The sequence below is a fragment of the Hyperoodon ampullatus genome (genome assembly GCF_949752795.1).
Source record: "Hyperoodon ampullatus genome assembly, chromosome: 8".
Lineage (NCBI taxonomy): Eukaryota > Metazoa > Chordata > Mammalia > Artiodactyla > Ziphiidae > Hyperoodon > Hyperoodon ampullatus.
Window position 1 is genome coordinate 9,474,715 of NC_136921.1, and position 16,118 is coordinate 9,490,832.

General features: G+C 40.5%; 1 protein-coding gene across 1 annotated transcript in view; it reads right to left on the reverse strand.

Moving 5' to 3' along the window:
- Positions 1–16,026, reverse strand: part of SP140 (SP140 nuclear body protein) — a gene marked incomplete at its 5' end in the record, with an annotated part of 91,675 nt that extends 75,649 nt beyond the window's left edge. Inside the window, 5 exon segments of the mRNA XM_079710660.1 lie at positions 8,953–9,105; positions 10,835–10,845; positions 13,417–13,499; positions 13,502–13,734; positions 15,938–16,026. Coding sequence (XP_079566786.1) covers positions 8,953–9,105; positions 10,835–10,845; positions 13,417–13,499; positions 13,502–13,734; positions 15,938–16,026 — 569 coding nt within the window.
- Positions 16,027–16,118: the final 92 nt, after the last annotated feature.

Below are 16,118 nucleotides of genomic sequence, written 5' to 3' on the forward strand. Positions count from 1 at the left end.
GTACATAGCAGACTTTGGACCTGCTGGCCTCCATTAATGTGTGAGCCAGTTCCTTACAATAAATATCTTTCTCTATATATATACGCATGCACACACACACACACACACACACACACACACAGCCTATTGGTTCTGTTTCTCTGAAGAACCCTGATGAATACACATTACAAAAAATAAAAGTTACAGACAAAGAAATAAAAAAACAAACTGAGATAATACTACAGAACCTACCACTGAACTGCAAGTCTTCTTAGTTAATAACAAATAGAATAAATCTCAGGAAGGTGTAAAGGAGCTAGACCTCTCCCATCTGTAACTGCAGAGGCAGGAATGGCATTCCACATCATAAAATTAGGTCAAAGACACTCCTCTGACAAAGTTTCAATTAATATTGAGAATATGTATTTTTCTTTGGTCTAATATAGAGACTTGTGTGAATATTCAAAACTAGGACAGGTTGCTCTATATCTAAACCTTCCTGTGGAAATGTTATATACATGAAGAAATAGAAGACCTCTGGATTTCAACCATAACCACACCTGTGAGAAGTAATTTAGAGACTCAAAAAGCTTTATAATTCTGATTCTTACTTGATAAATTGTTCCCCTTGCTGATAACGTCTTAGTAAACTTCTCTGTATTTCTAAAAGTTGCAAAGACTCATAGGATTTTTTTATCCCACCATAAAAGGGTCATTGGAACTTCCCATTCTCCAAATATGCATCAGGATAGAATAAAATCCATTCCTTCACTGAATTTCTTAAAAAAAATGTTTTTGCTTAAAGATAGCTGATTGAAAACAAGTGCTTTCCCCCTCTTTCACTGGAGAGTCCTCTAAAATGATAGTAAAGAAATGAGAGTCACAATGACAAAGAGAAGAGGATTGGATGAAAAACTTAAACCAAAGTCTGAAAAAGAAAAAGTGGTCAGAGCATTCCTCATTACTGTGGTGGAGGATGCTCCTAGAGGTCAGAGAGGGGCCCAGTGTGTCTTACAGGCCCCTGGGGAGGTAGTGGAGGTGGGGAAGAAGATGCAAGAATGAGAACAGAGGGATTGTTTGAAAGGAGAAAATACAAAGCAATGTGCTCCCCAACTCCTCCCTGACCCCACCATACAGAACTCCTGCATCCAGGCAAGAAACTAGAGGTTTCCTCTTAAGACAAATGTAAATGACTCAGAAAAAAGGTCTTTACCTTCGGGCATTTGGGATTTACCCAGCAAAGCCACAGGTTTTCAAGCCCATCTCATTAAATGCAGTTCCAAGCTAGCTTATCAGTGCCTCACCCTTAAGAATGAACAAACAATAACAGGCCACAGATATTTGTGGAAACTAACAGCACAAAGGGGCAGAACCAAGATGAGCAGAGAGCAAAAATGACTCCAGAACAAACAGAAATATTACAGGAAACAGAAGAGAGTTTCTAAAAAACAATTTTCATACACATTGGAGAAGATATTATGTCCAGGATGCCATGAAGAAAAAACAAGAAAATAAGATAATGGGCCTGGAAATTTAAAGTGATTGCTGAAATTTTTTTAAAAAGTTTAACTAAAATGGTCATAAGATAAAGACAAGGGAATTTCCCCAGCACATAGCTGGAAAAAAAAAATCTAAAGGAAAAATGAAAAGTAAATTTGAAACATCTAAATGTCAAAAGTAGTCATGCAAGTGTGTAGATTCAGAAGTAAAAGGAAATGACTAAAAAATATACCCCCTGTTCAGTCTTTCATGTGTGAAGGCAAAATAGCTGTGCAGAGGCTCAGAAAACACTTTACTCATGCACCCTCTGTGTTGGTCACACAGCTTTCAATGCTCTATTTTCTTTACTTCTGGGCAAAGGTAGGGTTGCACCTTCCTGCCTCCTTGGGCTGATGGGTGTAGCTTTGGCAGAAGAATTTGGAGCCAGCACCTGTGAGCCATGCTCACTGTTTCTCTGCTACGGTGGCTGTCATTTCAGATGGCGGCTGTTCATCAGCTAGAGACAGTCCAAGATGAGTGTTCCCTTAAGTAGCCGGTGACTCACTGAGATATTAGAAATGTTTGTTCCAATAGAATAATCTACCCCGTTCTTACTGACACACTGTCTGGAAGAAATTATTTGCTGGTACCCTATAATAAGAGAATCAGGAAATCAATATGAGCAAAGTTCTGTTATATCAATGAAAGAAGTGGAAGGCACCACTAAAACCAGTTAACATACTGACTTCTTAGACATAGAGAATGGACTTGAGGACACGGGGGGTGGAGGCGGAGGGGGAAGTTGGGGGGAAGTGAGAGTAGCATCGACATATATACACTACCGAATGTAAAATAGATAGCTAGTGGGAAGCAGCCACATAGCACAGGGAGATCAGCTGGGTGCTTTGCGATGACCTAGAGGGGTGGGATAGGGAGGGTGGGAGGGAGGCTCAAGAGGGAGGGGATATGGGGACATGTGTATGCATATGGATGATTTACTTTGTTGTACAACAGAAACTAACACAGTATTGTGAAGCAATTATACTCCAATAAAGGTCTATTGAAAAAAAATACTGACATCTAAAAATTGTAAATTTCATTTGAGAAAAAAAGCACATTTCAAAAATTATTTTAGAACAGTGATTCTCAAAGTATGGTCTGGGGACCCTGGGATTTTGTGCAAGACCCTTTCAGGTGTCATCAAAGTCAAAACTGTTTTCATAATACTAAGATGTTATTTACCCTTTTTCTCTCTCATACTCTCACAAATGTATAGTGGATTTTTCCAGAGAATACACGGCCTCTGGTATCACAATAGATTGAATGTAGAAGCAGATAGGAGAAACCAGCTGTCTTCTACAGAACCAGCTATTAAAGAGATTTGCAAAGATGTGAAGGGTGGCTAATCTCACTAATTTAGTTTATTTTAGAAGACAGTTATTTTTCATAAAATATGTCATTTATGTTAGCAGGTAGTGAGTTCATTATTATTATTATTTTAAAATGAATAAATAAATATATTTAAGTGTTCAAAGTTCAACTTTCTAATATGGTAGATAGTAATAGGTATAACCTACATTAACAAAAACTAGCTCTTTGGATTCTCAATAATATTCAAGAATGTAGAGGGGTCCTAAAATCAAAAAATTTGAGAAGCCTTGTTCTAGAAAGAGGATATATACTGTATGCAGTAGTAAAATTATAGTAATCTTAATCTAAAACTTCAGAGTATATTAAAAATTTTAACAAACTGAATCTGGGCAAGTTAAAAAACTGAGTTAAATGATTTATTTCAAAGATGCTGAACTCAAATGGCATGGTTTCACATTTGATGCTATCAATCAGAGAAATATTGGGTTAGCCAAAAAGTTCATATGGGTTTTTCTATAACATCTCATGGAAAAACCCAAATGAAAATTTTGGCCAACCCAATATATATTTGAGAATTAATTAGAAATCATAAGGGTAACAAATAGAGTCAAAATGGGACTATAAATCTTACAAAAGAATAAAAGTAAAGAAAACATACTGTTTTTCTTAAACAGAGAAAACAAAGAGACATTAGATGTTAAAAGTGCCCCCAAAATTTATAAGCAAAAGATATATGTCATTTAAAACAGATTAAATTACCATCTTAGAGTATGAATGAGATAAAGTATAAATAGAGTCTAACTACCAAAGACACACAAAAAACAAAGTGACATTAAAAATGTCAAAAGTCAAAAAATGGGCAAGTGACATTAGACAAAGGCAAACAAGATAGAAAGCAAAATTCACAATATATGTATTTTAATAACAACATTTAAGACTGCTAATAGACAAATCTTTCATGGTCGTTACAAAATTTCACTTTCAATTTTTAACTCCTCAAGTATATTTAAAAAGATATATGGGTTATAAGTTTTAAAAATTGCAAAAATATGTATTAATAACTTGGTCTTAAACACAAGAACATACCAAGTATTTGGCCCTGAATTGATCTAAATAATAAAGAAAAATTGAATAGGTACATATTCTAGCTATAAGACGATATTACAATAAATCAAAATTTTAAAACAAAAATTTTGTTTTAAGAAACAAATCTAACTTGCAGTGGTTTAAAAAGTTCATTTTTGGCTTCAGCTCTAACATTGCAAAGAACTTGGAAGTCACCACTCCTATCCTTACAAAAATAAAAAAGCTGAAAAACTGAAAATCAATGAATTTCAGGCATGTACAGGAAAACTGAGGCCATAGGTCAAACTGTCACCCCCAAAACTGGATTGATAGACAAGTCCAGAGAATCACAGATGAGATCAGCTACCTGGAATGGAAGCCACTAGAGTCATAGACCATACGAACACTTAAATGATAAGTTTGATGACTTGCTGGAGGCTGAGTGTGGACTTCCATGAGAATGAGAAACTCCTAGGGACCACTGTCTTAGGAGAGCCCCCAATCTTTTGTTGGTTTTACTTCCAGGAACCCCACCAGGTACCCATGGTGAAGAACCAAGAAAAATCCTCTGCTCTGGCGGAGGGAGAGGGGAAAAGGAAACTTTTTAAAACAGCCCAGAGCATTCTCCATAACACCGGTCTACTCTCCAGAGGAAAACACTTTGCCCAACCCTTATCTGACCTAGGGGAAGGTCAGTCACCAAAATCCAGCTCCTTCTAGGCTTCTGTCTCATTTAATGGGGTGAGGGAAGGGGAAATAGCTAAGAAATCATTCTAAAATTTACAGTCCAGGAACACAGTTCCACTACAAGATTGAGATTTAATCATAAGATTAAAGAATGCTTTCTCTCCCCAGTACCCTACCACTACATCAATAGGGCTCCAGTATAATAATCGAGGATTACAGATGAAAGAGCTGCAAGGCTCTATTTAATGAGCTCTTAGGGAAATCCAAAGAAAATAGGGGACACAAAATGAGAACGTTAGAGGAATTTGAAGCCTCTGTCACCTAAAGCCAGAAAAAACATTAAACATGGCCCATCTCCTAGCCAGGTTAACATAAAACTTCACAGTAAACATTTATTTGCCTCAGTTTCTATTATCTGATACATCACATCTGGCTTTCAAAAAAATTACAAGGCATACCAAAAGACAAAAAACAGTCTGAAGAGACAAAGCAGTCATCAAAACCAGACTCAGATACGACAGGTTTTCAAATTATCAGACAGGAATTTAGAATAACTATGACTAATTAATATGTTAAGGGTTCTAATGGCAAAAGCAGATAACATGCAAGAACATACGGCTAAGTAAGGAAAAAGATGGAAACTTGAAGAAATAACAAAAAGGGAAATGCTAGAAATCAAAAACACTACAACAGAAATGGAGAATGCCTTTGATGGGCTTATCAGTAGATTAGACATGGCTGAAGGAGGAATCAATGAGTTGAAGATATGTCAATAGAAATTACTTAAAATACAAAGAGAAAAAGTATAAGGAGAAAAAAACACAACAGAACACAATATCCAAGAATACCAAAAAGAATAGATATATATAAGTGGAATACCAGAAGGAAAAGAAAGAGAAAAGAGAGCAGAGGGAATATTGGAAGCAGTAATGGCCAAAAATTTTCCAAAATTAATAACAGACAACAAACCACAGATTGAAGAACCTCAGCAAACACCAAACTAGATAAATACCAAGTATCTATGAGTCATTTCATAGTCAAACTGAAGAAAACAAAGACAAAGAGAAAATGTCTCCCCCAAGGAAGAGAGGGGCAGAGGGGGCAGGGAGCCTTACCCTTGGAGAAACAAGGATAAAAATTACATCAGATTTCTCATCAGAAACCATGCAAGAGAAAATGTAGATAAAAATTTGAAGTGATAAAAAAAAAAAAAACCCTCCAATCTGGACTCTTATATCCTTTGAAATTAAGAATTCAGAGCCAGCACCTGGTTAACCACGTTCACTGTTTTCTCAAACAAACAAAAACTGAGGTAATTTATTGCCAGAAGATTTACCATGAAAGAAATGTTAAAAGAAGTTCTTCAGGCAGAAGAAAAATGATATGGGTCAGAAACTCATATCTACATGAAGAAAGGAAGAGCATCTGAGAAGGAATAAATGGAATAAAGGAATAGGAATAAATAATTTAAAAAATTTTTTCCTATTCTAAGTTGATCTAAGAAATAGCTGTTTGTTCAATGTGATAAGAACTATGTGATTTATAGTAAATGGATAAGTGAAATGATAGACAGCAGTGTTAAAAAGGACAGGAGGGAGGAACGGTGACATTTTGTTGTAAGATGCATGCACTGACCACGAAGCAGTATATTGTAATTTCGAGTGGATACGGCTAGTTGTAAATATATATTGCCAACTCTGGGGAAACCAATAAAATGTTTTAAAAGAAGTATAATCAATATACTAAGAGAGATGAGAAAATGGAGTCACAAAATGCTCAATTAAAACCAAAAGGCAGGAAAAGAAAGGAAGAAAAAATAGAAGCAAATACAAGTACAATGAATAAAAAACAGTTACAAATAAAAAAACAGTTACAAACAGTTATAAAATACAAAAAACAGTTACAAATATGGTAGATTTTAATTCACCATATGAATAATCACTTTAAATGTGAATGGTCTCAATATACCAATTAAAAGACAGAAATTGACAGAGTGAAAAAAAATAACACCCAACTATATGTTGCCTTTAAGAAAGCCGCTGTAAATATAAAACACAGATAGGTTAAAAGTGAAGGGCTGAAGATATGCCATGACAACGTTAATCAAAAGAAAGTTGTGGTAGCTATATTAATTTCAGAAAAAGACTTCAGAGCAAGGAAAATTGTCAGAGACAAAGAGGGGCATTATATAAAAATAAAGGGTCAGTTTCTCCAAGAAGACTCAGCAATCCTCAATGTGTACACAACTAACAAAATAGCATCAAAGTACATGAGACAAAAATTGATAGAACTACAAGACGAAACAGACAAATCCACTCTTGTTGTTGGAGAATTCAATATGCCTTTTTTAGTAATTGGTAGAACAAGCAGGCAGAAAGTCACCTGACCTGAACAGCACCATCAATTAATCTGATTTAACTGACACTTATAGACTATTCTATTCAACAGTGACAAAATATACACACCACTCAAGTTCATGTGGAATATTTACCAAAATATACCACATTCTCAGCTGTAAAACTCATCTTAACAAATTAAAAAGAAAAGAAATCAGAAAAATTATGTTCTCAGACCACAATGGAATTAAAGTAGAAATAACAGAAATAGAGTTGGAAAATTCCAAAATACTTAGAGACTAAACAGCATACTTCTAGGATCAAAGAAGAAGTCTCAAGAGAAATCTAAAAATAACTTGGACTAAATTAAAATGAAAACACAGCTTAACAAAATTTATGGAATGCAGCACAAAAGTGCTTAGAGAGAAATGTGTAGCATTCAAATGTATATATCAGAAGAAAGATCTAAATCAATAATTTAAGCTTCCCTCTGAAGAAACTAGAGAAGAAGGAGAAATTTAAGCCTAATTCAAGCAGAAGAAAGGAAATAATAAAAATTAGAGTAATAATCAATAAAATTGAAAACAGGAAAACATTAGGAAAAAAATTAATGAAACCAAAAGCTGATTTTTTTAAATCAATAAAATTGATAAACTTCTAGCCAGGCCAACAAAGAAAAAAAGAGAAGACAGAAATTGCCAATTTAGTCCCTATTAGTCCCACGAACATTAAATCACTATTAGTCCCATGAACATTAAAAAATAATAAAGAAATAATACTATGGACTGCTCTATCCCTACAAATTTGATAAAAGATAAAATGGACAAATTCCTTAAAAGAAACAAACTGCCAAAACTCACACAGAGAGATAGATCCGAGAGACAGATCATCTGAATAGGCCTATATCTATTAAAGGAATTGAATCAAAAATTAATAGCTCTCCAAAAAAGAAAGTACCAGGCCCAGATGGTATCACAAGTGAATTCTACCAAACCATTTCAACAATAATATCTTTCAGAAAATATAAGCAGAAGCAACACCTCCTAAGTCATTCTATGAGGTCAGCATCACCCCACCCTCACCTCTCAGTGCCTTTCTATTCCTGCCTGGAGGCCAAAGGTTGGCTGGACTTTGAGCTCCACTGGCTCATCTTCCCATCTCTCAGGTACAGGTGGGTAGCAGAGGCGGGATGCACTGTCAGCCTCCAAGAGAAAGGGTGCTGGGCGCTAAGGACCTGCCAGGCTGCACCGCTGCCAGTAGCAATGCCGCTGCCTTCTTGGGGCCCAGCCAGCACCACAAATAGCCCCAGCTTAGAGGAGTTTTCACACATTTTAATATTGCTTTAATTTTTACCAACAATAATGGATTGATGATTGACAATAATATCTTCTCTTTTTAAAAGACAAATTTCCCTCCTTCTCTAACCAGATGTGTAATACATCCCAGAATAGAAAAAGCAACTGCTCCCTCCCTGCCTGTTTGCATTTATGCATGTTGAGCCCCATCTACTTTCAGTTCCTCCTATCGAGTGTTCAGAGGTACTGAGTTGACTCAGACTCAGGGCCACACAGATGGGCTCTGACAAAACTGGCCCCCCACTACCCAGAAACTAGAAAAAGGTTTTACAACAGTTGGGAGTTCAATTTGGATGTAAATTTTTCTGAAAAGACTCTTACCTACAGACCTGTCTTTGGAGGTAGGGATCAAGGAGGTTATGAGGGAAATGAGAGGGCTCAGAGGGCACAAGGAATCATCCAGCCTTGTAGCAAGCCCCAGAGGGACCAGGGAATTCCAACAGTGCCCACCCAGCTGCATGGCAGTTACAAGAAAAGAAGAAAGTGATGTGAGTCAGGGTGTCCTTAAGTTTCCACTGCAACGGCTAATCCACTGCAATTTTTGCAATCTTACTTCCTCACTGTTTATTGATTTGTCACCCATTCTGTTTATATCTATAGAATGAGGCTGGGAAGACAGAAATAATGAGTGTAGATGCCAGCCTTAGGAGAGATGCTGGGCACAGGAGGCCAGGACTAACCTGCAGCTGAGGGGGGTACCGGTACTTGCCATCTTCTCCTTAGGCCATAGAGCTGGCCTAAGATCACTCTTGATTAGATTTTCACTGCCTCTGTCCTTTCCAGGAGCTCTGACCAGAAAGTTTGCCCATTGATGGATCCCTCGGGTGTGGCACCTAAAGGGTAAAAGGAAAGTGAAATAGCTGAACTGTGTGATGTGGCTGCACCAACACGCTGGTCTTCCCTCCGCCCACTCTCAGCCCCGGGGAGGAGGCGCAGGGCCATTTCCCGGCATCCAGGGAAGAGAGGGGACCACTTGTTCCCGCAAAGGAAAGAGGGCAGGAAAGTCTCTTGAACTCAAACAGATCAAATTTGTTTTGAGGTGACATGGCATAGTGGCGACGGGGAGGAAGAAAATGCCACGTTTGCTTCTGCGTCTTGCCAAGGTGACTGTGAGACGAAAAAAGAAAAAGCCAGACATTTCAGATCTTCTCTTAGGCCCATGGGCTGGCCAAGCACCGTAGTGAGCCTGGACTGGACGAGTTAGACCCAGTGTTCAGACACAGGACTGGAGAGAGCCGAAATCCTGGGGAAAATATTCTTCAAACTTCTGGAAAGCAACCAGAGGCCAGAAAGAACCCTCCCAATTCCTACAACCAGAAGGAAGTGCTAAGTTTGGGCAGAGAAGCCTGATGTGCAAGTCTAAGTTTTCTTGAATATGTGGGCACTTTACAAATGTAGCCAGGAGTGCTTGGGGAAAAAACTGAGCTCCAAATAGTCACTGAAATCTCTAAGAAAGTGACAGGCTTCTCATTAGATGGGGAAAGGTTTGGAACTGAGACTACCTACACCTTAAAGAACAATGTGATGATGCTAGCTAACAAGTCTGTTACATGTATGTTTGTACATAATTTTTTCACTTAGACGCAGCCCTCATTTTTTTTGTTGTTTTTTTGTTTGTTTTTTTTGTGGTACGTGGGCCTCTCACTGTTGTGGCCTCTCCCGTTGCGGAGCACAGGCTCGGGACACGCAGGCTCAGAGGCCATGGCTCACGGGCCCAGCCGCTCCACGGCATGTGGGATCTTCCCGGACCGGGGCACGAACCCGCGTTCTCTGCATCGGCAGGCGGACTCTCAACCACTGCACCACCAGGGAAGCCCCAGCCCTCATTTTGTAAAGGATTTGAAGCAACTTAGAAAAACACACTACATCGGCATAAAGTTGAAAGATAAAGAAATGGGAGCAAAGCACAAATAAAATAAATAAAACCAGAGGACTAGAAATCCAGGCAGGACAATGGGTCAAAGACAGAGATGAACGAGAGTCGAGGTATCTGTAGAGTCCAGGGTCTTGGTCAGGGCCGTGGGCCAAAGTAGGTGAGAACTGGGAAGCCTCAAAGTAGTATGTTTCCAAAGTATGTACCACTGACTCTGCCTTCTTCTGGCTCATTATAGATGTGCTAGAAAATTTGCATAAATATGTTTGCCAAGTGTAGGGGACAAAAGATTTCTACCCCTCTGCCCTTGTCTGTTCTCTTTACCCCCAAAAAGTGAACCCAAATCTGGCTGGGACAGATTCCAAATTCCAGGACATGATGAGGCCAGTGGGCAGGGTTCGTGTGCCTACCAGCTGCTACACACACGTGGGACTGCCTGCCTCTCTCTCTCCCTTACTTTGGTGGGCAAAGAAGCTAGTAAGCTATGTCTCCATTGGACACCACTGTTCCCGGCTTTTGGCCTCCGCTGGGCACAGTGTCCCTGACAAGGCCTGACACAGACTAGACCAGCTGACATAAATAAGCCAGCTTCTTTGCTTATAAGCACAAGGCCTTTGGTGTTCCTCAGCTGATGGTGGTAAGACTAGGACTTACAGGGTATTCCTGTCAAATTTACAAGAACATCTTACTTGGCAATATCCTGCATTAGCCCAGATAACAATAGGAACTTTAGCTTCTGTTTTCCACTGTCTTTTTTTCTCTGTGTTCACTAGAGAATCATTCTCTCTGGGATAAGATCAGGGATGCCTGGACCAAGCCCACTGATGAACATCAATTGGTCCCTGACTCCTAATGGAGCGGGAGAGTTGTCTCCTTTTCCTTCCATATGACCCGAGGGATGAGAAGATTCTGACCTGCCTCCTTGCTCTGTTCTCCCACCCAGATTTAGGTCAAGTCGGTGACAATCTCTGAAGGCAAGTCAGTGCTTTCTTTCCACCTGAAAAATTTCTTTCCACTTAGTTAAGTGTGCTGAGATCTGACACTTGGAATATAGGTGTGAATTGCAGAGTCCTGATCACAATCCAGTGCTATCAGTTAATTTGCTATTAACTCGCCATAGTCTACCAAACTCCCATCTTTGAGCGCTAGTGGGATGCTCACTACCAGGTCAGATAACCCATCCCAGATGGATCACATTTCTGTGAAGATCTGTTGCCCACAATTCACTCTCTGCTACCAACTTTTTAATCTGTTGGGATTTGGAGGTACAAGTAAACAAAACTGACTCGGACTAACTCAGACAGAAAATCAATTTCTTAGAAGTATACTGGGTAGCTCAAAGAATTTATAAAAAGGCTGGAGGGGGCTTCCCTGGTGGCGCAGTGGTTGAGAGTCCGCCTGCCGATGCAGGGGACATGGGTTTGTGCCCTGGTCCGGGAAGATCCCACATGCCGCGGAGCGGCTAGGCCCGTGAGCCATGGCTGCTGGGCCTGCGCGTCCAGAGCCTGTGCTCCGCAACGGGAGAGGCCACAGCAGTGAGAAGCCCACGTAATGCAAAAAAAAAAAAAAAAAAAAGGCTGGAGGACTGAAATCAGAAAATAGGCAGTCCAGGCAGAAAGATCCCTAGCCCAGGTCATGGTATGTGGCCATCGATTTGACAAATGTGTTTTTTTCCATTCTGATTAAAAAGGAGGATCAGAAACCGTTTTCATTCTCGCTTGACAGATAAGATGATTCATTTACAGTTTTGTCTTGCGGTTATATTAACTCACCCGCCCTTTGTCGTAACGTAGTTCCAAGAGATCTGTATCACCTGGATCTCTCAAAGAACATCACATGTATCGCTTATGTTGGTGACATCCTGGTGATCAGACATTATGATGAGCAAAAGAAGCCATACATCAAAAAGTGCATGCCGGGGCTTCCCTGGTGGCGCAGTGGTTGAGAGTCCGCCTGCTGATGCAGGGGACATGGGTTCGAGCCCTAGTCCGGGAGGATCCCACATGCCTCGGAGCGGCTGGGCCCGTCAGCCATGGCCACTGAGCCTGCGCATCCGGAGCCTGTGCTCCGCAACGGGAGAGGCCACAACAGTGAGAGGCCCGCGTACCGCAAAAAAAAAAAAAAGTGCATGCCGTGTGTCTTCATTTATGTAAAACTTTAATACAGGCAAAACAAATCTGTAGTCATAGAAAAGTGATAGTCATAGATATCACAGACATCATAGATCAGTGACTGCCTGATGCTGGGTTGGGGAGGAAGCTATCTGCAAAGGGCACAAGGGAACTTTCTGGGGTGATGGAAATGGTCTATATCTTAATTGTGGTTGTAATTATCGGGTTAGCCGAAAACTTCGTTTGGGTTTTTCCTTAAGATGTTATGAAAAAACCTGAATGAACACTTTGGACAACCCAATACATTTGTTAAAACTCATCAACATGCACACTTAAGTTGAATGCATTTTATACTTCAGTAAAATTGAGCTCTTGTAGGTTAGCCTTAGTTTCAAGGATTCTTGGACCCTAGAACTGTGTTTCCCATCTTTTTTTCTGAGGGATAGGACACCTTATAGGTGTCCTGGAGGGGGAACCCATGGATCGAGTACATTTGAGAATCATTGGTTTAAATAAAGTTAAACAGATTTCTACATTAAAGCGTTTCTCACAGACCCTACATGCCAACGCACATTAGAAATCTTTCATCGGATGTGTGGAGGGGGGCATTCCCTGCTTCCCTGCAGTGGCTGCCCTAGACTCTTCTCCTGGCCCTGGCTCTGCCCTCGATCCAGTTTCCACACACTTCCAGCTCCCAACTGCCAGCCTGGCCCCAACACACTTTCCTGCCTGGAGTTCTGCTGCCTACCACTGCGTGAGTTCAGTTTATATTCAGGTTTCCTTTGATTTCAATTTTCTTGGGTAATCATTTTATCCGGACGAAGTACAGGCATTTCTGAGTCACCGCACCTCCCCTTTGTCTTTTGGTCTGTTTTTTTTAAGTTTGATGATTTCTAGTAAATTTATTCAGTTGTGTAACAATCACCATCACCACAATTCAGTTTAGGTTCATTTTCATCACCCCCCAAAAAAGTATAGAAGGAGGACGCGTCCTGGGGAAATAAAAGTGGGTAATCCACCAAATAGATGGTGGATTCCCAGTTCCCCGGGGACGCGGGGGCTGGACCCTATGCCTCCTCCCCTTTGTACCCACCTCCCCAGGATGGGCCCGATAGGCAGCAACCCCCGCCCCCGACCCCCAAATGCCCTGGGAATCTCACGAGTTTCCGGAGGTGGAGGGAGGCTGCAGGGACTGCGTGCGGCCTTGCCTTTAGCTCCGCGCGATCTGCCCAATTACTTTCACTTTCCTTTCCTCAGAAGCCTGGCCCTCACCGTGTGTGGAGAAGCACAGACTTCCTGTTTCCCCCACTGGTATCTCCCTGCCCTTCTCCCAGTGTCCCAGGAGCCATCCTTGGCCAGGCCCCCGACCCAGAAGGAGGCAGGAACAGGTAGCAATCTCAGCATCCAGGTGGGTTTTCGTCTCGGCTGCTTTATTCCCTTTTGGTGATTGGCTTTTACAGTTAAGGTCCTGGCAGCAGCTGCAGGGTGAGACTCAGCAGTTTAAACTGTGAGGCTCTTTCTTTGTAAAATAATGTTTTCCAAAGAGGTAGAGAGGGGATATGGGATTTAATAGGAGCCTGTTAAAAAGGAGAGGAGGAACAAACACACAGTTCAGTCCTTTTTCCCTTAAATTGTAGCCTGTTATTGTGGATGGAACTTGAGATTTGCTCGGTACCCTCCTTGTCCATGCAGAGCGATCCTGCGCTCTGACCCCCAAAAGGCAACTCCTTCATTATTCATGGTACAAGTGACTAGAGGTAGTTGGGAAGCTAGTGAAAAGAGAAAATAAGGAGAGTACATTTAATTTCCTCTATAGAGTGTATTAACTTTTTAATATCTTTTCTTTAAGCACATTCATGCTAATTTTCTTGAAATAAATTCCCAGAACTGGAATTTAGGACTCAAGGGAATACATATTTTAGGGTATTTGGTACTGATGACGAAGTTAACCTCCAGAAAGTTTGGACCTATTTATATCTTCACCAGGACTGTCTATGATTATTGCTATTACTTTTATCTTGACCAATTTGATACGCACACTTTATTAAATTATTTTTGTTTGCACTGTTCTGACTACTAGTGAGTTACCATGTTTTTTACATATTCATTGTGCATTTGACTCAATTGCCTGTTTATGTCTTTTGCACTGAATGTTTGTCTTTACCTTTTTTTTTTTTTTTTTCGGTACGCGGGCCTCTCACTGTTGTGGCCTCTCCCGTTGCGGAGCACAGGCTCCGGACACGCAGGCTCAGCGGCCATGGCTCACGGGCCCAGCCGCTCCACGGCACGTGGGATCTTCCCGGACCGGGGCACGAACCCATGTCCCCTGCATCAGCAGGTGGACTCTCAACCACTGTGCCACCAGGGAAGCCCATGCCTATTCATTTTTCAGACCCTTTTACATAATACAAACCTGAATGCTCATATATGAGACATGGTAAAATGCACCAGTGAGAAATGGGACTTTGGTCGGATGAGCTCTGCCTTGCCACCAAATACCTTGGGTTAGTTACCTAACCTCTCTGTGCTTCATGTTCATCCTTGGCAATCATAACAGATGAAGAATGAGGGTTATGCAGGATGTTCTATTCTGAATGCTGTAGTATAATTAGTCATCCAGGGCCCCTTCCTCTTCTTAGCATGTGATCATTCTGGTGTTTTCTGGCTCTGTGCTGATCTTTGCAATATCCTTCTCCTATACAGATGGTGAACGGTAGCTTTCTTTCCCATCTGTTCTCTATCTTCTAGGATTTTATCACAACTATAAACCCCCTATGGCACCTTCTCTTGTTTTCTAGTCCTGTTCTGGATGATTGTTTTTTACAATGTATATTTTTTTCTGTTAACCTTAAGTGTTTGGGAATGAGGAGAAAGAGACAGGGTTGCTCAGTCTGCCACTGGGATTAAATCCCTAGAAATAGTCATTAATTAACAGTTCAACTTTTTCTTTGACACAAAGTGAAGTTGGAAAAATGGGATCCATGTTTGTTTTGTTTTTAAAGAAATCTCTAGGCGATCAAATTTTTTGTTAGTGACTCCCTTTTCTTGACAATTTGTCAAGAATATCATAGGTACATTTTCTTGCTATTATAACTTATCAATATTTTCTCATGGCCTACAAATGGTCAAATATTGTAATGTCGCATGGGCATGGGAAAAGACATGTCTGTTCTGAGATGTGAAATTGATACATAAAATAAATCCGTCAAGTCACCTTTGCTAATCATGCCTTTCATACCCTTCATGTTCTTATTTATGTCAGGCTTGTTTGCGTGTCAGAGATTGTAGGTGGTTTAATAAAGTTTCTAAATATTATCAGGTTTCCATCTTCCTACTCGTCTTTGAGCGTTCCCTTTTGTGTGAGCATTGCTAGTGTATATACTTAAACTGAGTCCTGGCAATCTTGGTTCACTCAGCTCAATGTAGCCACAGACCATAGTATTTAAGACTACACACCTGGAACCAGAAAATTGGAATTCGTCCTTCTCTACCACTTCCAAGTTTTGCAACTTAGGGCGAGTTATTAAACCTCTCTCTGTCTCAGTGTCCTTGACAATATAAATAGGTGCAATCCAAACTGAAAGGGTTTTGTGAAGATCAAATAAGTTACTGCATGTGAAACCCTTAGTACACAGTCTGGCATGCAGGAAGTACATGGTAAATAGTAGCTCTATTTAGTACCAGCAGCCCCTTTGGGATTTCAGTGTCACCTTGTCGGTCACCTTCAGCTTCTGTTGTTGCTGGGCATTGTCACTGCTTCCTATACCCATGAGTCTTTTTGGCAGATGTGGCTTTTCAGACTGCTAAGGGATGCTGTTGGGACCAGGATGCCTGTCTCAAGATGCCTGTACAACGCAGAGAG